Genomic DNA, 27,282 nt, shown 5'->3' with positions numbered 1-27,282 from the left:
AAAAGTGCATTTGCAAAACTGCGTGCATTTTTTGCCACATTTTACTACAAAAACAGTAAAAACACACATGATTCATCAATGCCCTTTTTTATGTGGTTTTTATTGCAACCTAGCTGCCCTGTGTGAATGGAGCCTAAGTCTGCCTTTGGACTCCTGAAGCTGTGACAATGTCCATCATCAAAGGGTTGTTTCATGGTAGGTCACTAGGATCGCTAGGATAGGCCATCAATTGTCCAATTGGAGGGGTCCAACAGCCTGATACCCTTGCTCTTAAAGGGGTTGTCCCGAGGCAGCAAGTGGGTCTATACACTTCTGTATGGCCATAATAATGCACTTTGTAATGTACATTGTGCATTAATTATGAGCCATACAGAAGTTATAAAAAGTTTTATACTTACCTGCTCCGTTGCTAGCGTCCTCGTCTCCATGGTGCCGACTAATTTTCGCCCTCCGATGGCCAAATTAGCCGCGCTTGCGCAGTCCGGGTCTTCTCCTCTTCTCTATGGGGCTCCGTGTAGCTCCGCCCCGTCACGTGCCGATTCCAGCCAATCAGGAGGCTGGAATCGGCAATGGACCGCACAGAAGCCCTGCGGTCCATGGAGACAGAGGATCCCGGCGGCCATCTTCAGCAGGTGAGTATGAAGACGCCGGACCGCCGGGATTCAGGTAAGCGCTGTGCGGGTGTTTTTTTTAACCCCTGCATCGGGGTTGTCTCGCGCCGAACGGGGGGGGGTTTAAAAAAAAAAAAACCCGTTTCGGCGCGGGACATCTCCTTTAAGGCTTAATGCCACAGCATGCTACGAATTGCACGCCGCGACCGGAGAATCGCAATGATTCTCCGCTTGTGGACAGGGGGCCGACGCTTTCCATAGCAATGCTATGGAAGACTTCAGACGGCGTGATTCGCCGGCGGTTCACGCCCATGGACAGGCACCCTAAAACAGCTGTATGTGCGATTTTCCTGAAATTTTCAAGCAACTTGCATCAGACGGCACAGGGACATCTGTCTGTACGCTGTCCAATTGCCGTGGACAGTGGATATTGCATGTTCTATTCTCATCTGTGATACGGACCAGAATAGGACATGCTGCCATTTTCTTTTCACATGGATCATCGGTCCATGTGAAAACTGGTACATGTGAATAGCCTCATAGGATTTAAAAGGTCCATGTTCTTTCCAATAAATACACAGACAGCCCATGGACATAACATACAGCTGTCTGTGGTGACACAAAGGTTGGACCCCTGCCAATCAAACATTAATGGCATATACTACTGATGCCATCAATGTCGCTCCACAGTCATTTTCTTTAAAGGGATATTCCAGTTCTTTTTTATTTTTGCAATCATTAGATGATATTTGAGGTCCAGCATCTCAGATCCCCACTGATCAACTGATTCCCAGGGCCAGTGTCACTGCGGTCAGTGCAGGAAGCAGAAAGCGCTGACCATAGCTCAGCGGCCTGAGTTGGCATGGCATTGAATTCAATGGAAGCTGCACTGCAGTACCAATTCGGGCCACTGCGCTATGGTCAGCGCTTTCAGCATCCTGCACTGACTGCAGTGACAGAGACCCTAGAAATCAGTTAATTGGTGGAGATCCAAGCAGTGTGTTGCCGTTGGTCATCAAAAGCAACATTTTAAGAAGTCCCTAAGTACCCCTTTAATGATGGCCCCTAAATACATGCCGGGATGCAGTATATAGTGCTATTCTTTTTAAGATAGTGGCTGCAAGGTAATAGTAAGGAGTTTAGGAGTTTTATTTCCATCAGCCATTTAGGTCATTGTCATCAACAAGTGCTATGGATAATACCTCCAGGAGCGTGCCCAAACCTTCTGCACAGCACCCTACTGCTCAGTTACAGGGCTTCTCCATAATGAAATCAGAGGAGTGGTGATGTAAGAACTCTGGAAAAGTTAAGTCTGACCGGTTCACTGAACTTTTGCAAAAAGTTTGGTTCTGTCCAAAAAGCCTAAAACTGGTATATAGCACTGTCTAAGACCTATAAAAGCCCTGTAGACTCTGAGAGTGTTATACAGAGCTTTTATGGCTCTTAGTGTTATACACTAGTGTTCATCAGGACTAGTGTTGAGTGAACTGAACCAGTAGAACCCTCTTTAGGGTAAAACTTTGCTAAAAGCTGGGTTCAGGTTTGTGCAAACAAAACTTTCAGCAAAGTTGTGCCCGAAACAGGGTTCCACTGGTTCAGCTCGCTCAACACTACCAAGGATCTTATAATCTATAATGTCCAGTCCTATTAGGAATACTGTATCGATGTACTTGCGGGGTTACTCCCATTTAGGACCCATACTATTTTGCAGAGTACAGGACTAGTACAAAGGGTGGCATGTACTCTGCAGAACCTGGTGTGATCGGGGGCGGACTGACAGCTCAAAAATCAGAGTTTATCCCAGAACCAAAGTATTAACGGAGCTGGTAGACAAACAAGGGGTAAAGGGATACTACTTGATTTTCAAGGCTCATGTATTACATTGAGCTGGAAGTGGTGACCTAATATCAGGGTACTTGTGATGATTTGCTGATGATGTTATACTTTGTACAACTATATAAGTTGTGAGCGCAGTAACCTATTTATATCATGACATCATATTATATTATTACAGTCTTCCACATGAACTTTATGCATCCAGGTGTTTTGCACCGATTCTCCTGCAGCCCCTAATTACATTGCACTTTAATATTAATTGAAGCACATGTGAGATTTGCACTACGAATGATTGCTTCCTCTAATAGATCTCGCTGTCACAGATGATGCTTCACATTACAAGACATCAAGGTGGAAGCCATGAAGAAAGTTGGAGGTAATAAATATAGGTTCAAAACCTGGTCCGGCAAGAGCACCAGTCCATCTCGAACAAGTGCCGACCCATTTAGTGCTGCAATCGATCTGATCCTTGCTCTTTGAAATAAATTGTATCCTTTCTCTAATAGATCCTTTTGCCATTAAGTAAAAGCCTTAAGGGCTTATTCAGACGACCGTATATCGGCTGGGTTTTCACGCCGAGCCGAGATACGGTGTCCCTCTCTGCAGGGTGGTGGGGATGGAAGAGCCAGAAGCAGGAACTAAGCTCTCGCCCCCTCTCCGCCCCTTGCCACTATTTGCAATAGGAGGGGGTGGGATGGGGCGGAGCTAAGTCATGTAGCTTAGCTCCGCCCCTGTCCTGCCCCTCGTATTGCAAATAGTGACAAGGGGCGGGAGCTCAGTTCCTGCTCCTGGCTCTTCTATCCTCCCCCCCCTGCAGACAAGGACACCATGTATCGGCTCGGCGTGAAAACCCAGCCAATATAAAGAGGTGTAAGGGCTCCATAGAAAGTCTATGGGAGTCCATACATTGTTCGCAATGACAGCCGAGTGGACACAGCACTCACATGAACTCTTAATACAGTTCATTTTGGTAATTGGTAGGGGTCTCCGCACACAGACCCTCACTGATCAAACCTTTGTAATGCCACTATAACATGTCAGAAGTTTCTAAAAAGTTTAGTTACACTTTAATATCTTACTTGTAGGCTGAGATATGATCAATAGAAGTTGCAGGCCTGAAGCCTGAGGCTGAACTACTGAGTGATTCAACACCTCCACAGCGTAGAAGTAAGATACTAAGTAACAGTTTTCACGTGTTTTTCTGGTAGGTCTCCATTAGGCCAGTCTCACATAGGCGTATTGTCATTGTGCGTGCAAATTTCCCGCTCGCAACACGTGATGCCCATAGTCCATTGATTCATTTCGGACCACCCACACCTCTATTTTTTTGCGCAAGCACATCTTTTGCTGCTTATCATACAGGCATACACGCCAGGATAGTTTATGTGGATTGGCGACATGCAGCAAATACGCACGTCATTGTGCACGTGCTGCATGCCCACGTGAGAGAGATATGTGTGCGTCACACCAGCACACACGTTTGTGTGAGCTTGGTCTTAAGGGCAGGGCTCTCTTAAAGCGATCCTCGAAGCCGTGAGGCAACAAAGATGGCCGCACCAGCTTCTCGGACTACCCGATGCACACTGTGCACTAGTATACATTGGTAGTCTAAGACATTACATGCTGATGTGACTGGTCAGCACTGTTCATCTGGGCAGCACTGGTCAATAAAAGCAGGTTAATGTCTTAGACTAATAATGCATACTAATACACAATGTGCACCAGATAGTCAGAGAAGCTGGTGCGGCCATCTTTGTTTCTCCAGGCCTGGAGGGTCACTGTAACATTACAGTATACGATGACAGGGACTGAGGAGTTAATTACTGGATTCCAGGAAGGAGGTTGAGGATCACATCTCAGGATGAAGCTTCTTATAAGAGCTGGGGTCTTCATGATCACTGTTTCATTTCCCTTGTGCGCTATTTAATGACAGCATTATTATCGTACCTGTTATCACTTAGGTTCAGCACTCGCAGTTTCTGCATCTGGCCAATCTCTTCAGGAAGAAACTCCAGCTTGTTGGACCGAAGAGACATCACCGTGACATTCTTGCAATTGCCAATCTAACATGAAAAAATAATCATAGGCTTTCAACTCTTTCACGATCACTGCTTGCTGTCAGTAAATGGCAAATGTTCTTGTTTACGTTCAGTGAAGTGTCAACATTTTGCTACAATGTATCAATCCAGGTAAAATGTATCAAACTTGAGTCTGGGCTGTGACGATAACAGAGAATCATCTAGAATGGATGTAACTGTAGGAAATCCAATGACCCTGGAGCATATGTTCATAAATCAGGCGTTTTATATGCCGGGCAAGCCTAGTGCCATTGTGAAGTGTAATAAATGTATTAAGAGGTACGAACCATTGTTGCATCTTCAGATCATACGTGTGCAAAATCTGAAATGTACACCAGCTGCAAGCTACAATTTATGCCAATTTCTAGCATAAATGATAGTAAATCTTAGCAGCTGTGAGTGGCCACAACCCCTAAAACTACTTGGGACTTACAGGGACCTTTCACACAGGACGGCACAGCATTGCATTCTCACAGCTGTGGGTTTGCTACAATGGGATCCAGTTTCTGCAACATCTCTCTGAGTGCGGCTCCAGGTTTTACAGCTGGACACCAACATCCATTCAAACATGAAACAGTTTGAAGTAAAACTAATTGCCTTACAGCCACACTTTGGTTGTGGCCTTACCTTTAAAATGAAAGGGGTATTCTAGGGCAGGGGTCCCCAACTCCAGTCCTCAGGGACCGCCAACAGGTCATGTTTTCAGGATGTCCTCAGTGTTGCACAGGTGATGTAATTATGGTCAGTGCCTCAGACATCGCCACAGGTGTTCTTGCCATAGGATATCCTGAAAACATGACCTGTTGGTGGTCCCTGAGGACTGGAGTTGGGGACCCTTGTTCTAGGGTGTTAACAATAGTTGATCGCCAGGGCTCCACCTATCAGGACCCAATGGTATTGCAGCGGGGCCAGACTTCATCCTAGGTGGTGAGTGCCAGAAGTGTAATATCTGACGTCACTCCCGATGCCTCCTATTACCCTCCTCACTGTGGTCAGATGTCCGGTTCCAACCATGATGATGAGACGTAAGAGTAATAGGAGACATTACTCCTATTGAGTTTAATGGGAGTGAAGCCAGTTAAACTTCCTTTCATGACTACTACGTCCAGTTTGCAGTACCAGAAGTGAGGAGAGGTAAATAATATTTTTTTATGCTCTACTCTGAGGTCTGAAAGGAGACTGTGGCTATATTCATTATGGGGGCTGATCTGGTTTGGGGTGTTTATCAATTATGGGGTGAGAAGTAGGAACTATTTTACTTACGGGATTGGACCTGGGGTCTTTTTTAATTATGGGGTCTAATCTGGAATCTGTTTTAACTATGGGTCAATTTGGGGGTCTGATCTGAGGTCTTTTATAATTTCGGGGTAGGATCTGGGAGTCTGCTTTAATTTTTGGGTGGGATTTGGAAGTCTATGCTAATTTTCGGGTTGGATATGGGGGTCTGTATTTTTTTGGGGATCAGATCTGGGGGTCAGTATTGAAGGGGTTGTCCAAGATGTTTATTTTTCTCAAAATTATGCTCCCACTGCAATGTTTACAGACTGCAACAGCCTGTATTGGGAACGTTACAGACTGCTGTAGCCAAACAGAGCTCAGCACTCGATCGTTGCAGTCAGTCATTGTCTGCAGCAGGCTGTGATTTCCCATACACAGGCTGACTGCAAGCAATGGGCACACGGGACCTGAGCAGAGGCACAGAAGATGAAGGGAGCTGGGAGAGGGAAGTATATAGCTTTTTGTTATGGTCTATAATACTGTTGTCTTGTGAGGGGTCTTTGGGCCTCATCAGACTTTAGGGCCTGATGTGACTGCAACTTCAGCACCCAGTGTAGCTATGCCTCTAACTGAGGGCTTAGTCACACGGGCGTTTATTGCCGCGATTTGCGCATGCGCATGCGTCCGGCGACTTTTTAAAACCATTGCTTTGCAATGGTATCGGACACATGAGCGCTTTTTATGCGCTCGTCCGATAAATTAGAGAACAGAAATCGCAGATCGCACCTATCTGCGATCTGCGATTCCTGTTCTCTTCTCTATATGCGCTCAACGGGGCCGCGGCAGCAGCGCCGACCCCATTGAGAACATATAGAAGACAAATCATTCTTCTCTGCCACAGCTGGAACAGCTGTGGCAGAGAAGAACGATGTTTGCCCATTGAATTCAATGGAGCGGCAATACAGCCGCTCCATTGAAAGCAATGGGCTGCCGGCGTGCGCGGGGTTAATTGTCGGGAAGGGGTTAAATATATAACCCCTTACCTGCAATGCATCCTTAAATGTGAAAAAATAAAAAAAAAGGATGTTCTCACCTGCTCCCGGCAGCTGGAGATCCCGCCGGTCGGCCTGCAGTGGGTGTGAAGGAGGTGTGACTCAGGCTTGCCCCTGATTGGCTCAGCCTGAGCCAATCAGAGGCTGAGCTCAGTCACACCCATTCATGAATTCATGAATGGGTGTGACTGAGACTTGCTTCTGATTGGCTCAGCGCTGAGCCAATCAGGGGCAAGCCTGAGTCACACCTCCTTCACACCCACTGCAGGCCGACCGCCGGGATCTCCAGCTGCCGGGAGCAGGTGAGTACATCCTTTTTTTTTATTTTTTCACATTTAAGGATGCATTGCAGGTAAGGGGTTATATATTTAACCCCTTCCCGACAATTAACCCCGCGCACGCCCGCAGCGCTTGCATTCAATGGAGCCGCTGTATTGCCGGCTCCATCGAATGCAATTCGCTGGACAGCTCCGGCCCGTTTCTAATGAAACGCGGCTAGGAGCAGATTTTCGGGCGATTTTTGGGCCGATTTTTCGGCGCCGGTCACGCGATTTGCGCATGCGCATCCGTCATGCGATGCGCAAATCGCGTGAAAAAACGCCCGTGTGACTAAGGCCTAAAGATGTTTTGGCAGCAAACTCTGAGTATTCAGGAGAAAATGCCAGAACGGTTTGGGCCAAATGGAGAAGAAAAGTAAAGTGAGTTGCTGGATTAAATATTTATTCTTTCTCCATCTGTTTCTTTTAAAAACTGTCTTTTTTTAGAGAGTAAGGTGTTTTTTTTTAATGGATTGCAGGGGTTGCCAAGGTGGGAGTGCAACTTCCCCCACCTGTCTAGGGCACCAAATCACCTTGGCAGTTCATATTAATCAGCAGTGCTATTCATACATGACCAGTGCTATTCATACATGCCCTGAATATTTAAATTTTGCTACAATTACAACGATGTCCTAAACAAATTGAATTGTATTAAAAAATTCAAAAAATTTCCAATATGGGTTTCCTATTTGCTTTAAAGTCACTGCCAAATGTTGAAGCATGTAAGCCACTGCCTGCATGTCATGGATCCAACTCCCCTGTATATGCACACTTTCTAGTTTTATGATTATCTACTCACCTCCCGGGGCAGTTCTGTTAGGAAGTTCTCATCCACGGCCATTGTGCGCAGACTGTGCAGGTATCCAATGGTGGCAGGCAAACTCTCCAGTTCATTACAGCTGCAATCAAACTCTTCTAACAAAGATAAACTGAAAGTTTAGAAGAAGATTTATTCAGCAAATCCTAAGGCAATACACCCACTTCCACATATATCACAGTACAAGCAGATTAACGGGGAACAGAAGACACTTCAATGAGTCAACACTTCAAACACGGATCTGTTTAACAATTAATAGACGTGTTGGCATCTCTACCTCCTTGTAAGGTTTATTAGAAGTATTAATTTAAAGGGTTTGCCTGAGAAGATGTTTACAGAAATTTCCAGAAAGAGAGCCGCCTTGTTCATCAGCCTCATTCACTTGGAAAGGAGATGACACTGATCACTATGAAAAGACCCCGGTCTAACACACCTTGTACTACAATCACATGTTATCCCCCATACACAGGATAGGCGATAACTTGCTGATGGCATTCTCATGTCCCGCTTTGCTGTAGGGTGAAGGGGGAAGTCACTTCTTCCCCTGCAGTGACGTCACTGTACATGGGGCGCTGCCTGAGCGTGCGCGGTTGGTGCATTCCTTTAAATGCGGCTGATGGAAATACCTGAGCGGGTGTCCCTTGAGTATCTCCACAGCCCCTTTTAAAGTGAATGGAGTACTAGTGCAGTTATGTGGGATAAGTTGTATTTGTTGTACAACTCCTTTAAAGGTATCTGTCGCTATGGCTGACCCTTTTAAATTTAAGGGGTTTTCCAGGCTTAGATACTATTGATGACCTATTATCAGGATAGGTCATCAATAGTTGATTGGCTAGGGTCCATCGCTTGGGACGTGCTGTCAGCGCCACAATAACAGAGGTCGGAGTGGAAGTCTTCGCGCTGACCTCTGTGTAGTGACCGGCGCTTGTAACTGCAGGCACGGCTATCATTGAAATGAATGGGAGCCGTACCTGCAGTTACAAGCACCGGCCACTATATGGGAGGTCAGCACAGAGGTTTCCTCTTCAACCTCTGTGTATTTGGAGAGGAAGTCTCTGCACCATGTAGTGGATGGGGCTTATCACTGCAGGCACGGCTTCCATTGATTTCAATGAGAGCCATGCCTGCAGTTACAAGCGCCGGCCACTGCCCGGAGGTAGTTGCGGAGACTTCCGTATCAACCTCTGTTATTGCAGCACTGACAGCATGCACCCGCTCAGCTGATCGGTCGGGGTCCCTATTGAATGACAGCTGAGAGCTGCCCCTGATTGGTCCCTGCACTTAGCCAATCAGAGGCAGCACTCACTCACCCATTCATGAATTCATGAATGGGTGAGTGAGAGCTGCCTCTGATTGGTGAGGGCTGTGACCAATGAGAGGCAGCCCATTCAGCAGGTGGGGATTTTAAATCCCCGCCTGCTGAACACTACACAGAGCAGTTCAGGAGAACTGCCCGCCGGCCACGACTGAACTCCGGCTGCAGGGAAAAGGTGAGTATAATTTTTTTTTTATTTTTACCCATTTGAGGATGCTTTTCAGGGAAGGCTAGGTGCAGATTTTTCAGCGAATCGTCGGCCCTGGTCACGCGATTTGAAGATGCGCATCCGTTATGCGATCCGCAAATTGCGCGAAAAAACGCCTGTCTGACTGAGGCCTAAGGGCGCATTCAGACGATCGTATATCGGCCGGGTATTCACGCCGGCTGATATACGGTGCCTCTCTCTGCAGGGGGAGGAGGCTGGAAGAGCCGGGAGCAGTGCTCTGAGCTCCTGCCCCCTCTCTGCCTCCTCTCCATCCCCCTGCACTATTTTCAATGAGGAGAGGCAGGACAGGGGCGGGGCTAATTCCCAAAACTTAGCCCCACCCCGTCCCGCCTCCTCTCATTGCAAATAGTGCAGAGGGGCGGAGAGGGGGTGGAGAGGAGACAGAGAGGGGGTGGGAACTCAGAGCACTGCTCCCGGCTCTTCTAGCCTCCTCCCCCTGCAGATAGAGACGCCGTATATCGGCCGGCGTGAATACCCGGCCGATATACGGTCGTCTGAATACGCCCTAAGAGTGAAAGCACACAGGCGGATTTGAATTGCTGTATCGGGAGCGGGCGACCGCCTCCGGATTCCACAGCAAATACTGCTCAAAGCATGCTTCATGCACACAAGTTGAAACCAATTGCGGTTACCACTCGCAGATGAAAAATCACAGCATGCTCCATTTTCCTGCGGATTCCGCATGGATGGATTCCATTAAAGTCAATGGAAGCAGGAAAAGCCGGAGTTTAAAAAAAAAAAAAATCTGTCCTGCGCATGTCCAACGGCGAGCTGTGCGGACCAGCTGCAGTACAGAAAAGAACAAGAAAATATAGGTAGGCGTGGATCTCGGATGGGCACAGGGGTGGATTCCGCTGCGGGCTCTCGCATGTGGCATCCAACCCACCCGTGTGCATGCAGCCAGGTCATTCTCTCTTGCAAGATTAGCACACTCCTCTCCTGCTGCTGTCTTCACTCTCATGAATCTATTTGCTACAGGTGATTCCACCCCTAACTGCTTCCAGACACTGACCACGAGAGCAAGTAGTGATCACAGACATACTGGAGGGTATGGGAAGGATCTGCAGAATAACACTGCATATTACATTACAACTAAAATATTGCGTTACCAAATGAAGGAATATTCATATACTATTACTATAAGAAATAGCCCATATACACAAATAACAAGGGGATTCTAAAGAAAGATCTGTACAGCCTATACATTTATTTTTGCAGTATGAATTCAGTAATGCTCAATGGCCAAAAGTATTCAAGTCACACAGAAAGCTTAAAAAGGATCCGCTGTGACTTTATATCAAATGATAGAGCGATTCCTGTGAATTTGTATCATGGCAGCTGAAAGGAATATGTGGTCATGTTACAGCGACACAGAGATTCCATGCAGCAGAAATTCAGCGTCTGTTGCTTCACATTTAGGGACAGAAGGCACTCCAAGTGCCCGGGAGAGGCTTTGATCCCCTTCTACCTCGGCTTCTTAATGCTTGGACTTTATCTATTGAATGTCCTCGAAGACCATCAGAGTTCTTACAATAATGACATCTCATATCTATCTATCTATCTATCTATCTATCTATCTATCTATCTATCTATCTATCTATCTATCTATCTATCTATCTCTCTCTCTATCCCATATCTATCTATCTCATATCTATCTTATATCTATCTATCTATCTATCTTATATCTATCTATCTTCTATCTATCTATCTATCTATCTATCTATCTATCTATCTATCTCTCTATCCCATATCTATCTATCTCATATCTATCTTATATCTATCTATCTTATATCTATCTATCTCATATCTATCTATCTATCCATCCATCCATCTATCTATCTATCCCATATCTATCTATCTTCTATCTATCTATCTATCTATCTATCTATCTATCTCATATCTATCTATCTATCTATCTATCTATCTATCTATCTATCTATCTATCTATCTATCTCTCTCTCTCTCTATCCCATATCTATCTATCTCATATCTATCTTATATCTATCTATCTATCTATCTATCTATCTATCTATCTATCTATCTATCTATCTCTCTCTCTATCCCATATCTATCTATCTCATATCTATCTTATATCTATCTATCTTATATCTATCTATCTCATATCTATCTATCTATCCATCCATCTATCTATCTATCCCATATCTATCTATCTATCTATCTATCTATCTATCTATCTATCTATCTATCTATCCCATATCTATCTATCTATCTATCTTATATCTATCTATCTATCTATCTCATATCTGTCTATCTATCTATCTATCTATCTCATATCTATCTTATATCTATCTTATATCTATCTATCTCTCTATCTATCTCCTATCTATCTATCACATATCTAGCTATCCCATCTATCTATCTATCTATCTATTTCATATCTATCTATTTATCTCATATCTATCTCATATCTATCTATCTATCTATTTATCTATATATCTCATATCTATCTATCTCATATCTATCTATCTATCTCTCTATCCCATATCTATCTATCTCATATCTATCTTATATCTATCTATCTATCTTATATCTATCTATCTATCTATCTATCTATCTATCTATCTATCACATATCTATCTATCTCTCTATCTCATATCTGTCTATCTATCTATCTCTCTATCTATCTCTCTATCCCATATCTATCTATCTCTCTATCCCATATCTATCTATCTCATATCTATCTATCTATCTATCTATCTATCTATCTATCTATCTATCTCATATCTGTCTATCTATCTATCTCATATCTATCTTATATCTATCTTATATCTATCTATCTCTCTATCTATCTCCTATCTATCTATCACATATCTAGCTATCCCATCTATCTATCTATCTATCTATCTCATATCTATCTATCTATCTATCTATCTCATATCTATCTATTTATCTCATATCTATCTCATATCTATCTATTTATCTATCTCATATCTATCTATCTCTCTATCTATCTATCTATCTATCTATCTCATATCTATCTATCTATCTATCTATCTATCTATCTATCTATCTATCTATCTATCTATCTCATCTTGTTATACTCACTTTCCAATGGTATTTGGTAGTGCTACAAGTTGATTGTCATCTATTTTCAGAGTTGTGAGTTTTTTCAGCAGTCCTGTTAAAGTAAAGTAATATATTTCAAGGAAAGGTAGCAAGAATTGTTGGGAGAGAGGGAACAGTGAATATTTCAAGATGGAAAGATTACCCATGAGACCCTTCTAGCATCATGTGTTACATCTAGACCTATCATTGACTTCAACAAGAATAATGCAACGCTTCAGTTCTCCTGTGGAGGCACTGCAGGGGAATTAAAACCTGCTTGTGAGGTTCCTCCTCAGATCACTGCTGATTGTTGGGAATTCCAGTAAAAGAAAAACCCTGTGATCAACTTCAGTGCAGCTTTGGATGTGGCTATATGGTTGAAGATCAGACCAAAAGGAGTATAACAAAGCTGATGCCTCTATATGGTTGACGATCAGAATAAGAGGAGTAAAGTGAAGCCTCTGTAGATAGATTTCAAATGAAATTCTACTTAAAACAGCACTTGAAAACTGTTTCCTTTTTCTCTTCACTGATCTTGGACTATTTTTAAAGGTGTATACAGAGACATTTGTAACTTTCTCTATTGATGACCAAGAGGTCATCAGTAGAAGACCGTCAGAGACCTGCCACTTAGATCCACGCTGTCCCTATGGTCAGCAGCGGAAGCAGAAGGCACTGAGCATAGTGCAGTGGCCCTAGATGGTATTGCAGGTTTAGCTCCCGTTGAATTAAATAGGAGCTGCTCCTCCTATGCCAACCTTGTGCTTGAGGCCAGCTGCGCGACCAGGTTTGAATTGCGGAATCCGCGATCGTGTCCCGTGTGGATGATCCACGGCATTCCGCACCAATTCAAACCCATAGAGCGTCTGCATATCAGCTCACACAAGCGGACAGCGACTGCAATTATCCGCTCGCTGAGGAAAAATTGCAGCATGCTCCATGTTCGTGCGGGCTCTGCACGGACGGCTTCCATTGAAGTCAATGGAAGCCAATTCGACTCACGGCCCTTCCACAATTGACATTCCAGAAAGGAATACAGAGGGCCATCTGCACACGACAAGAAATGATAGGTAATTGGGGTCACCACAGGGTACAGGGTCGGATTCTGGTGCGGGTTCCAGCATCCGAAATCCGACTTGGTCGTGTGCAACAGTCCACAGTCAGTGTTTTCTGCTTCCTCTGTTGACCATAGAAACAGCAGCACCAGTAATTAGCTGATCATCCGAGTGGCAGGTCAATGCCGACCATCTATTGAGGACCTGTTAGTCATCAATAGAGAAAGTTACAAATATACCAGAACACTCCTTAAGCTATATGCCATTCTCTTATTTGTTCACATCCAAGGAAAACCCAAAAAATCTGGTATTTCCTTCTTGGAATATGTACGCAGTTTATCTACAGTCTGCAGACAGTCATGTGACCAGCTAACTGAGCTCCCATAATGCACTGCTCTCTGGTAACAGCAGAATCAGTGGAATATTTTATCCTTACCTATTGAGTCAGGCAAGTGTTGCAATAAATTGGAGGAAAGGAGAAGATCTTCCAAGGACTCGCAGCCAGACACTTCCATGTCTATGCTCTCGATCCGATTCTTGGACATGTCCAGGTAGATGAGCTGTTTCAGTTTTCCTATAGACTTGTTACACACATAGAATTTCTTTAGCCGGCTATAGGTCTTTTAATATAGATCTACATTAATAGGTTAACGTCATACACTTAAATCACATAACTGATACATTTGGAGTTGCTATATGAATACTGGAGCAAGGGAAGCAAACAATCATGTCACAAAGACTTCTAAAAAGGAAAATTCATTACCGTATATACCCGAGTATAAGCCGAGACAACAAATTTCACCACAAAAAACTGGGAAAACTTATTGACTTGAGTATAAGCCGAGCTATACTCGAGCATAAACTAGGTTAAAAAAAACCCTCCATACTCCCCTCCCAGCCGGTGTTTGTGTCTGTGCGACAAGCTGCTTGAATCCTCCTTGCTGTCATTCCCCGCTGTCCTCTCTGCTTGGCCCTGTCAGCGCTGTGTAAGTAAGTGATTTGATTGGATTGAGCGCCAGCCAATCACAGCTGTCGCTCGATCCAATCACAGCACTTACTTACACAGCACGGATGGCAGGGGATTTGAAAGCCGAGCAGGGAGATGACAGCGGGGAGAATTCTAAAGCAGCTGGATTGGCTGTGAATGATCGAGCGCCGGCTATGATTGGCTGACGCTCGATCCAATCACAGCTCTTACTTACACAGCGCTGATGGCGGAGGATGACAGAGCCAAGCAAAGAGGATGGCGGGGGATGACAGTGGAGAGAATTCAAGCAGCCTGACACACCGCCGCCGGAGACACAGACGCCGGCTGGGAGGTGAGTATGCAGTTTTTTTTAAGCCTTCCCTGACTCTAATATAAGCCAAAGGGGGCTTTTTCAGCACAAAAAAATGTGCTGAAAAACTAGGCCTATACTCGAGTATATACAGTATTTGCTACAGGGAACAGCTACATTATTCGCTTGCATCAGAGTGGATACATGTCCCCTATAGTGCGCACCATTCATTCCTTATGTCTTCCACAGAGGACAATTATTAGGAATACCAGAATAGTTAGCAATTGAGAAGTATGGCGTAGTTTTCCAGGCAAAATATTGGACGGTAATGGTTCCATTATTTTTACATTTGCCTGTGCGGCTGACTGAAAGCGTAGCATCTGAATCCTAAACTGGGAGAAATGTTAAAACCTGCGCCTTATCTGCCTGGATCAGAAGGGGTAACGCTTCTCCTTAGGGAGAGCATCTAGAAGGTGTGAGGGGTCTTATAAGACCATCCATGCTCCTTTGGGAAATATGCAAATGAACAATACCTCAACAGCGCCACCTATTGGAAGGCAGCATTCCTGCAATTTAATGTCAGACAATTTAACAAGCCTTGTAACAATGACTGGGAATTGTGAGCCAAAACCAGAATTTTATAAAGTCTCTTCACACCTTCTAGTTGCTCCTAAGGCCTAAGGGCTTTTACCTACTAGCGTCTTTTTTCGCTGCGATTTCATTTTTTAAGAGTGATATTGACCAGCTGCCTACCAATTGGGGGTGCTGTTGAGGTACTATTCCATTTTTCAATGTTCTGCCTGGAAACACACCCAGAACTGCATAAATTCCCCTTTAATGCACATTTCCATGAACCACACCACTCTGTGGTTTCATTCCTATAACAGTCCTGCACCCCCCACAAAGTAAAAAAATGGAAACGTTGGGAGGTTCGTAATTATGTGAAAGAGCAAAAAATATCACAGCAAGTGGGAGCAAATGGTCTAATGTGTACACTAAAGGTAACGTGTTGTAATCAAGGCTCAATATTAAGGCCATTGAAAAGGATAGATGTATTACTATGTGAGACAAAGTCACATAAAGGCAACTTGCAGTTATATGGAGGGATGGGGGTCAGTGATACCATGGGTTCAGTGTAATGGATAGATAGACAGACATGAGATAGATAGATAGATAGATAGATAGATAGATATGAGATAGATAGATAGATAGGAGATAGATAGATAGATAGATAGATAGATAGATATGAGATAGAGAGATATGAGATAGATAGATAGATAGATAGATAGATATGAGATAGATATGAGATAGATAGATATGAGATAGATAGATATGAGATAGATATGATATAGATAGATAGATATGAGATAGATAGATAGATAAATAGATAGATATGAGATAGATAGATAAATAGATATGAGATAGATAGATAGATAGATATGAGATTAATAGATATATATGAGATAGATAGATAGATAGATATGAGAGATAGATAGATAGATATGAGAGATAGATAGATAGATAGATAGATAGATATGAGATAGATAGATAGATAGATAGATAGATAGATAGATAGATATGAGATAGAGAGATAGATAGATAGATAGAGAGATATGAGATAGATAGATAAATAGATATGAGAAAGATAGCTATAGAGAGACAAATGATAGATATTATAAAGATGGTTAGAGATAGATGGGGACCTGAATAATCAAGCACTTCTAATTGTTTTTATATTTATAACATGATTTCTACAGTATAAACTTGGTCTTTTTTCTTCAGAGAGGAGAACAATTCTGTGGTCTCTCGGTGCAGCGGATATAATGCAGCAGACAATCTCTAGTAAGACTGAACCTGTACGTTTCATTCAGCGCCATTTCGCTTTCACAATGTGGAAATTAGGTTAAAAAGTTAATCCGTTGCCCATTAAAGCGCCTGCAGAAGATTCCGCTGTGTCAGCCACATATTACGCTGTGCTTGTCCTACGCTACTCAAGCGAGGATTTTCCACTTGTATCACATCCTATCCAAGAACCAAATACCCAGCACCCAAACCCGTGTGAGCACAGAGTGAAATGATTACCCCAGGCATCGTCTGAAGAGAATTGTTATCTATCCACAATTCCCTCAAATTCTGTATTTGTTCCAGGCCTTCTGGCTGCAAGAGATGAGAAATATCGCTTATTACTAGTTTAATACAACCAACCGGAAACACAACAAATGTAGCACATTAGAGACCAGAAATCTATATACAGTAATGTGGACATAAGAATGCAATGTAGCAGAAATGTGTCTGATATCTGATACCGTTCATCACGTTACATGGGACTACAGGAAAAATAATGGCTTCATCCTCGATAAGATGTGCTAAAATTATAACATGTTAGGAAAGTTTTCTCTGAGTGCAACGCATATTACAGTTCAATATTCTAACGGCTACGTTCATTGGTTTGCATGAATTAATGCTAGCTGATGCCTCAAGGCGCCGCTATTCTTGTACATAGCGGGCAGTAGTATAGTAGTTATATTCTTGTACATAGCGGGCAGTATTATAGTAGTTATATTCTTGTACATAGGGGGCAGTATTATAGTAGTTATATTCTTGTACATAGGGGGCAGTATTATAGTAGTTATATTCTTGTACATAGGGGGCAGTATTATAGTAGTTATATTCTTGTACATAGGAGCAGTATTATAGTAGCTATATTCTTGTACATAGAGGGCAGTATTATAGTAGTTATATTCTTGTACATAGGGGGCAGTATTATAGTAGTTATATTCTTGTACATAGCGGGCAGTAGTATAGTAGTTATATTCTTGTACATAGGGGGCAGTATTATAGTAGTTATATTCTTGTACATAGGAGGCAGTATTATAGGAGTTATATTCTTGTACATAGGGGGCAGTATTATAGTAGTTATATTCTTGTACATAGGAGCAGTATTATTGTAGTTATATTCTTGTACACAGGAGCAGTATTATAGTAGTTATATTCTTGTACATAGGGAGCAGTATTACAGTAGTTATATTCTTGTACATAGGAGGCAGTATTATAGTAGTTATATTCTTGTACATAGGAGCAGTATTATAGTAGTTATATTCTTGTACATAGGGGGCAGTATTATAGTAGTTATATTCTTGTACATAGGGGGCAGTATTATAGTAGTTATATTCTTGTACATAGGAGGCAGTATTATAGTAGTTATATTCTTGTACATAGGGGGCAGTATTATAGTAGTTATATTCTTGTACATAGGGGACAGTATTATAGTAGTTATATTCTTGTACATAGGAGGCAGTATTATAGTAGTTATATTCTTGTACATAGGGGGCAGTATTATAGTGGTTATATTCTTGTACATAGGGGGCAGTATTATAGTAGTTATATTCTTGTACATAGGAGGCAGTATTATTGTAGTTATATTCTTGTACACAGGAGCAGTATTATAGTAGTTATATTCTTGTACATAGGGAGCAGTATTACAGTAGTTATATTCTTGTACATAGGAGGCAGTATTATAGTAGTTATAGTCTTGTACATAAGGGGCAGTATTATAGCAGTTATATTCTTGTACATAAGGGGCAGTATTATAGTAGTTATATTCTTGTACATTGGGGATAGTATTATAGTAGTTATATTCTTGTACATAGGGGGCAGCATTATACTAGTTATATTCTTGTACATAGGGGGCAGTAATATAGCAGTTATATTCTTGTACATAGGAGTAGTATTATAATAGTTATATTCTTGTACATAGGGGCAGTATTATAGTAGGTAAATTCGTGTACATAGGGGGCAGTATTATAGTAGTTATATCCTTGTACATAGGGGTCAGTATTATACTTATATTCTTGTACATAGGGGGCAGTATTATAGTAGTTATATTCTTGTACATAAGTGGCAGTATTATAGTAGTTATATCCTTGTACATAGGGGTCAGTATTATAGTTATATTTTTGTACATAGGGGTCAGTATTATAGTAGTTATATTCTTGTACATAAGTGGCAGTATTATAGTAGTTATATTCGTGTACATAGGAGGCAGTATTATAGTAGTTATAGTCTTGTACATAAGGGGCAGTATTATAGCAGTTATATTCTTGTACATAGGGGGCAGTATTATACCAGTTATATTCTCGTACATAGGGGGCAGTATTATTGTAGTTATATTCTTGTACATAGGGAGCAGTATTATAGTAGTTATATTCTTGTACATAGGAGGCAGTATTATAGTAGTTATAGTCTTCTACATAAAGGGCAGTAATATAACAGTTATATTCTTGTACATATGGGTCAGTATTATAGTAGTTATATTCTTGTACATAGGGGCAGTATTATAGTAGTTATATTAGTGCACATAGGGGGCAGTATTATACTAGTTATATTCTTCTACATAGTGTGGAGTGTATCAGTTATTTTCTTGTACTTTTTTGTATACAGGCATTGTATAATAAATATTAAAAGCAACACTTTTCTATGATCCACTGACTAACATGGTACATTGAGATTATTCATTGAAGACAAATTGTTTTCCTTAAAATCCTTTCCCTCTTCTTTATGCACAGGCCTAAATATCCATGCTGGCGCTATCCTGCATCTACGGCATGTTATTTTCAGAACAAGGAGTGTTTTAGGGCGCATTAAAATTGTTCCAGTAATGCTTCTAGAACAAGAAAAACACTTGTCTTCTTACCAGCTCACTGAACTCATTATTGCCCAGGTCAAGTCTCTCCAGTTGGGTCAGCTTGCTCATTGACCTGAAACATAAGATAGAAACAGGATGAGATACATTCTTGAAGTGAGAGAGTCCATTCTCATCAAGGACTTGTACAATATCAAGTTCAAGCTCTTGTAGTGCACATGGAATGTAAACAAGATTAAATTCATATCTATCTATCTATCTCATATCTATCTATCTCATATCTATCTATCTATCTCATATCTATCTATCTATCTATCTATCTATCTATCTATCTCATATCTATCTATCTATCTCATACCTATCTATTTCATATCTGTCTATCGCATATCTGTACATCATCTTTTTTCTATCTATATATTATTACATTTTGCAGTAATAACGTTTTTGTATGATAGGACAGTACTATACATATTGTATGATTATTAACAAAAATGGTTAAGAATAATATTTCTGTCTCTGGTCAACTTAGAGTGAACTCCCAACTATGAATATAACTTCACTTTTACATTCAAAATAATTTGTGACATAGGTCATAAATAATATATCTTTATCTATATTTTTGTCCCTTATTTAGAGTTCCAAATTCCTTTCTTCCATCGCGGTCATAGAATTAAAGCAATTTTCCAGAGAAATACGGTACTGAACACGCTCGAGGTATGTAAGTGAGGTCGGTCCTCAAGAAAAAACAGACGTGTGCACACAAGTAGTGACTTAAGAGCAGACCTCCCAGTTAGCATACGCGAGCTCGAGCCGACACCAGAGGAACACATATTCATCTGCCAGTTAGGGCAAGTTATTGGACAGCACTTGTGTTATTTTCGGACTGTGTGTAGTGACCGCAATTTCTGGGATGAAATGCCGGGTGGCGCTACCATGTGTTCTACAGTTAAAGTGTGTTGCTGATCTTGGTGATTTATCACAGACTGTTAACATCCCCCACTTACGTTGAGTTCAGCATATTCTAGGTTAGAGTCAGCCGGGTTCTTTAACATTTCTAAATAACCGCATATTACTAATCTATGAACAGAAGCTTCTACAGCAACTTCATCTCCAGGTTTATTTGGTAAAATTAGAAAAAATTTTTTTGTAAGCCTGGTGTCCACCGCCCCTATCGCAACTCATGTAAAACCGGTTCCTGTGTCCACCGCCCCTACCGCGACACATGTAAAACCGATTCCTGTGTCCACCGCCCCTACCGCGACACATGTAAAACCGATTCCTGTGTCCACCGCCCCTACCGCGACACATGTAAAACCGATTCCTGTGTCCACCGCCCCTACCGCGACACATGTAAAACAACAATGGCCTGAGTCCGGCAGAATCGGAGCAGCTCATATACAGCAGTTCTCTGTTGTGGCTCATAGAGAGGGTTCAAAAGCGAAAGACACCCCCTCCTATAAAATATCCATATGCCCTAAGAAGACTCTATGGATAGAAGCTGTCCGCATTAGATAGCCCCTTGAAATATAAGGGCCGATTGTTAGCCCACTCTTAGGTTATAACTGCAATATTCCATTTAGGTCGAGACCTAGTCAATAATTCATACGATGCTTGGCTTGTTTTTTGGCCTCTACATGCCAATTCTATAGAAAAGTGTACATGAAACGCATCAAACTGATCCGTGATCAAAGGCAGCGCGAGGTTCAATCATATGCAGAAGCCGTCTCCCCGACCGCGGCAGTGACTGAGCGGTAGTACCTGCGAGTGGAGGAGTATGAAAGGTCAGGATATGCTTTTAACAAAGTGAGATGATGTGATAGAGCCGGCGAGCGGAGATCCAGCAGGACTCCGGGTTAGAAGGTTAGGCTTTTAACGATAAACTTTATGAAGTTTCCAGACATCAGAATACGGAGGATTTTGTTACAGAATTTTAGAGGGTTCAATGTCCTTTAATATATCTAAAGAAATGAAATGTTCCCGAAATTTGCAAAAAAGGGTCTGTGCCATTGAAGCTTTAAGGACGAACGATCAGTGATGGACAGCAGGAGGTAACAGAGGTTTTATCGGACTATAAGATGCACCCAGGTTTGGACATCAGGAAACAGGAAAAATGTTTCATACTAAGTTAACCATCTCTGGGGGTCTCACAAAGTAGAGGGGGCTAGCATCATTAACTCTGGTGTTTTAGAATAGAAAAGGGGGTTCATAGTGAAGAGTCAGCTACTATTAAACCTAGTGTGTCCATCCAAACATTGGCGCAAGCGCATAAGTTCACATCATACATGTACACAGCACTGCTGCACACTCATTGTACATGTGGGCAACACACACAAAGCTCCGCAACATACACACACAGCACTGCAGTATACACAGCTGTGCTACATGCGCACACATACAGCTCTGCTACATATATGGACATACAGCTCTGCTACACACATACAGCTCTGCTACATGCACACACATCTGCCGCAGGCATGTTAAACATTGATTTTATTACCACTAAATCCCCCCATCCGTGTGTAGTAATATATGACCCCCTTCTGCTGGTTCCTGCAAACATGGTTATGACATAATCTACGGTTCTGCTGCGACCTTTGATCTTTGCTCTTGTCTGCCCCTGTGTGCACAGAGCAAGACCTGCACCCCCGGGCAGATATATGCGAGTGATCTCCACGATTATCTGCTGGAGGGTTGACCGATCGGCCAAGGAGAGGGAGGACTTGATCAGCGCACTACTGGAACATTAAGGCAGTGGTCAGGGGTATCTGGATGTATCAGACCCCCCTACCACTGGATGATAACGAGAAGACACTTTGTAGCAAAATTTTATCTTGCTGAAAACTGGGTCTTATACCGGCTTCACATGGGCGTATTTGCGCGGTGCAGTATGAAGAGAATAGAACCCATCGATTTTTCTGTGTATTTGCATACCAAAGGTCCCCATAAAAGTCAATCGAGAGGTGCGCAAGAAAAAGAAACACATCTACAACTCATGAAGACGAATTAACCATTTCAATCGCTGCATCTTCGCTTGCTGCATGCAGATAGACGTGCCTTGTAAAGTAAAATACACCAATATGTGCGCAAAAATGCATCGTCCATTCCACAAAAACGTAGCGCCAAGACGCGCACAAATACGTGTACGCTCGTGTGAGGCCATAATCAGAAAAATATGGTAATTCCAACATTGTTTGTACACATGTTGGCGCAAGTTTTTAAGATTGTCACTTCTTATACCGGGTGTTTCGTTCAAACCTCTTTTCAATCAATATGATAAAATTATGGCAAATGAAGAATGTAATTAGCACTAGATGAAAGAAAACTTCAAAGAATTTGGGGCCTCAGAACTGTTTAATGGTAAAACTGCTTTTGTTGCCTGTAGCAACCAATCACAGCACAGCTTTCATTTTACCTCAGGAGCTTAAAAAAAGCTCTGCTGTGATTGGTTGCTATGGGCAACAAAGACAGTTTTATGGCTAGACCAGTTTCATGAATTTTATCTTATTTTGAAGTCCTCGCTCACAACATAAAACACTCAGATTGCATGAAGCAAAATGGAAACTCTGCAACAGCGTACAAATACAGTAGTGTTGTAGTTAGCACTAGATGAAAGAATAACGCTAAGGATTTGGGGCCTTATAAATCAAACCGGTCTAATAGTAAAAGTGTCTTTGTTGCCTGTAGCAACCAATCACAACTCAGTTTACATTTTACCTCAGCAGTATAAGAAATGATCTTTTGTCCCATTAATTTTGTCTCATTTTAAAGTTCTCGCTTATTATAAGGCTCCGCACCCTCCATAATTATGTAAGCGACTCAACTGATCGGAGTCTGCCACCACGTGGTGCAAGCACCATTTTGTAAAAGCCCACTCCATAAGGAATAATGCAGGGCTGAGCCTGCCCACAGTGCCAGGCTCTGCAAATTCACTAGCGGGTCTGTGGGGAGGATATAAAAAGGACAGAACTGCATCACAGGAGCAGTAAGAGGCTGCAGAGAGGACAAGAGAGCAGTGTGTACTGTGCAGCACCCAGCAGAGGCCTAGCAGACATAAGAGAGGACATGAGAGCAGTGTGTGCTCCACAGCACCCAGCAGAGGCCTAGCAGACATAAAAGAGGACATGAGAGCAGTGTGTGCTCCACAGCACCCAGCAGAGGCCTAGCAGACATAAGAGAGGATATGAGAGCAGCATGTACTCCACAGCACCCAGCAGAGGCCTAGCAGACATAAGAGAGGACATGAGAGTAGTGTGTGCTCCGCAGCACCCAGCTGGGGCCACACAGACATAAGAGAGGACATGAGAGCAGTGTGTGCTCCACAGCACCCAGCAGAGGCCTAGCAGACTTAAGAGAGGACATGAGAGCAGTGTATGCTCCGCAGCACCCAGCTGGGGCCTCACAGACATAAGAGAGGACATGAGAGCAGTGTGTGCTCTGCAGCACCCAGCAGAGGCCTAGCAGACATAAGAGAGGATATGAGAGCAGCATGTGCGCCACAGCACCCAGCAAAGGCCCAGCAGACATAATAGAGGACATGAGAGCAGCATGTGCTCCACAGTACCCAGCAAAGGCCTAGCAGACATAAGAGAGGATATGAGTGCACTGACGTCATGGACATGGGCAGTGGGATTTTTTTTCAAATTCTCCTCTCTGTTCAGAGCTGGGATGCATATTGTAACACTGCCCCTTCGCAATGCCTGCATATGGACACTGTTTCATACGTCCCCTATTCATGGGCTGGCTTTGCTACACGGAGAAATAGAGCATTCTGCTATTTATTTCTCATGCATATTGATACGCAGTGTCTAGTCGCAGGTGCAAATACTGCGTGGTATGCAGTGAAATATGCATGCGTTATACACGATGACAATATGCCGGTGTGAATGTGCCCTAAGGATGAGACGGACAGCTATATGGTGTGTGAAGTTCCTTGCCGGACCAAGTTGAGACAGCTTATTAGTGTGAAGACCCAATTAAAGTTATTATGTAACGTTCAAGTACAGCGCCTTCCATTGGAGCATAAATATTCATCAAGTTGCAGTTCAGTAAAATTATATTTTAATGAAAAAAATGACCTCTTTCTCTGTCTGTTAGATGTTGGGCAATCCGGAAACATCTATCTAAGTTGTCAAAGTGAACTCTGGTACCTTTTTTGCCAACCTGTGCCACCGCTGCTTTCCAGACAGCGTAATATTTCCACATTGTGATTACAAATGGCTGCCAGGGAGTGCAAAAACTATATCTCCCACAATGCCCCATTGTGTCATCATTACAGAATATGAAGGCACTGAGCATGCCTGACCGGTACGACAGTGGAGTCTACAGGACCTAACAATTGGACACCAATGGAGGATTAGGCAGGCGGGGAAGAGGCCACAGGGAAAGCAATATCTTTGCAGCCTTGTAAGACAAGTTATAACATTATATTGCAAAATCACGGAATACCCTTTAAGGTGTGGCTGGAGACTGGAAGGAGTATGGGGAACTCACTGAAGCGTTTACAATGAGAAAGTGCAAGAAACTTGAGCAGCGTTTTAAAGAAGTCCGTCGAAAATCAATTTGCCAACCGTCAAGACAATTGAATGTACCGCCAATGACAATGCATCGAGTACTCCATAAGTGGCTTTATATGTATCCTTATAGCGTGCAAATTGTCCAGTAATTGAAGCCAGTCGACAAGCCACGAAGTCAGGAATTTGCTACCAATTGCTTGATCGTATCAACACTGACAGCCAGTTTCTTAGAAACAACCTGTTATCAGATGAGGCCACATTTCATCTGTCAGGATATTTCACTCGGCATAATGTGCAGGTATGGGGGAGCAAAACCCCCCATGTCTACAGAGAACGTGTCTGAAATAGCCCAAAATTGAATGTTTGGTATGGTGTAATGAAGGACAGGATCAGTCTGTTTTTCTTCAGCGAACGTATAGTAACTGGACCCGTACACCATGACAAGTTGGAACAGTTTATGTATCCTTAAGTAGCCGATTTGCAAGCTAACATCATCTTCCAGCAAGATGGGGCACCCCACAGTGGAGTGTGGATGTGTAAGGGGTGCCCCCAGGTGAGCGCGAAGAGGAAGCTGTTGCCAATGTTGAGTAGTGCGGTAGAGCCTTGTCTGGTGGGTATTCAGCGCTGACTCTTCGCCAGCATGTTCCCCTCATGACACCAGTGTTTCTACAACGCACCCATGGTGAAGCAAAAGAGCGCAAAACCAGGGAGTAAAGAACTGGAATGTTAATTTTGGTTTCCAGCCTGTTGCTTGTACCTGGGCGAGCTTCTCCCTCATATAGGAGGCTCACATTTAGGGCAGGGCATCATAACTCATAAATATTACTCTTTGACAGGGACTGTATCGATTGTTTATCTCTTCATTGTTAGAGTTTACTTATTTTTGCAATCTTTAAACCAAAAAACCCTAATGCTGAAGTAACTGTTGCGGCGATTCTGGGATTGCTGCCTTGCCGACAGTCTGGTGCTGGTTTTGGAGATGTTTCTACATTTTCTGGCTCAGTGGGTGTAGTATTAGGTGTGACGTGCTTAATCGCACTTATGGGTAATTACTAGAGCTATTTAGCCTGGCCTGAGACTGGGCTGAACTGCGTTTGATTTCAGTCTCTATCTGACTGGGCTGGCAGTCAGAAGATTACTCCTGGGTTGCTCAGTTACTTGCTGCATCTCAAGCGAAGTACTGTGTTTGTTTTCATTTATAGTTTTGGTTTTCTTGAGTTGTTTCCCTTTCCCATGTTGGGTCAACTAGGGGCTGAGGCACGTGGTCAGGGCTGACTTTATCAGGGCGATCGCCCTGCTTTCAGGCAGAGGCCTTCCCAGGGTTTGGTTGTATAGGGACAGTGTTTTCCATATTTTGGTTCGTTTCTTGTTTTATCTTTATTTATTTTGCATTTGTGGCAGATCTACGAGTGATAGATCCAGTGTGTCCAGGTTGGACATAACAGTAACATAGTATGTAAGACCAAAAAAAGCATTATGTCCATCCAGTTCAGCCTATTACCCTCCCCCCCCCATCCCACAATGTTGATCCAGAGAGGATCCAAGTCCACTTGTTAACATAATAAGAGTTAATAGCAGATATGCAAAAGCCAGGACAAAATGGACATGGTGACCAGGGTGAGGACACACGGGGTCCCACTCCCACAGGGAAGTCGAGATGGGACACTAGCCATTGCCAGACCACTACTGATACCTCCAACACCCCAGGTAGGCCTGTCTCTCGAAGCTAGGCATACCCATCCTGTCGGAGCTAGCAGCCCCATTACAGATGTTCCGAGTTCCCTCAATAAGCTTTTCCATAGCACTGGATTGGACATGGCAGACCATTCACCAGATCCTACTCTGCTTGATCTCTTCCTCTGGGGTTACGTGAAGGACCATGGATTCATGACTACAGTGAATGATCTGTCAAATTTGCAAGCCCCCTTCTGTGATACGACTACTACTGTAACAGTTGACATGCTGGACAGAATGTGTCAAGAAATTAAGTACAGACTGGATATTTCATGCTACCAGTGGAGCACATGGGGGTTTATTAGTGTGTGCTAAAAAAAAAACTTGACTTGTTCTTACATTTCCTGTAGCTTCATTTGCTTTTCCCTACCATTCCTACGTTCTGCTCTGTGAATTGATAAAATCTGGGAGGTTTGAACGGAAGACCTGCATAGCCATAGACATCACCCCAGGGTTCCTCAGAAGTAGTCTCCCCCAGCTCCCGCTGATGTATTTGTTTCCGAACCTAAGAAGTGAAGTTTG

The 27,282-nt window shown here is 42.9% G+C and overlaps 1 protein-coding gene across 1 annotated transcript in view; it reads right to left on the bottom strand.

Moving 5' to 3' along the window:
• LRRC7 (leucine rich repeat containing 7) overlaps positions 1-27,282 on the bottom strand; it is a 345,019-nt gene that overhangs the window by 90,080 nt on the left and 227,657 nt on the right. The window contains exons 8-13 of the mRNA XM_066597771.1: positions 19,565-19,628; positions 16,954-17,028; positions 14,031-14,175; positions 12,540-12,612; positions 7,912-8,041; positions 4,395-4,510 (exon numbers count right to left, since the gene is read on the bottom strand). Coding sequence (XP_066453868.1) covers positions 4,395-4,510; positions 7,912-8,041; positions 12,540-12,612; positions 14,031-14,175; positions 16,954-17,028; positions 19,565-19,628 — 603 coding nt within the window. The remainder of the gene's footprint in view (positions 1-4,394; positions 4,511-7,911; positions 8,042-12,539; positions 12,613-14,030; positions 14,176-16,953; positions 17,029-19,564; positions 19,629-27,282) is intronic.

Source organism: Eleutherodactylus coqui, chromosome 3 (genome assembly GCF_035609145.1).
Source record: "Eleutherodactylus coqui strain aEleCoq1 chromosome 3, aEleCoq1.hap1, whole genome shotgun sequence".
Taxonomy (NCBI): Eukaryota; Metazoa; Chordata; class Amphibia; order Anura; family Eleutherodactylidae; genus Eleutherodactylus; species Eleutherodactylus coqui.
The sequence above is the reverse complement of the archived record's forward strand: the minus strand, read 5'-3'. Positions and strand labels throughout refer to the sequence as shown.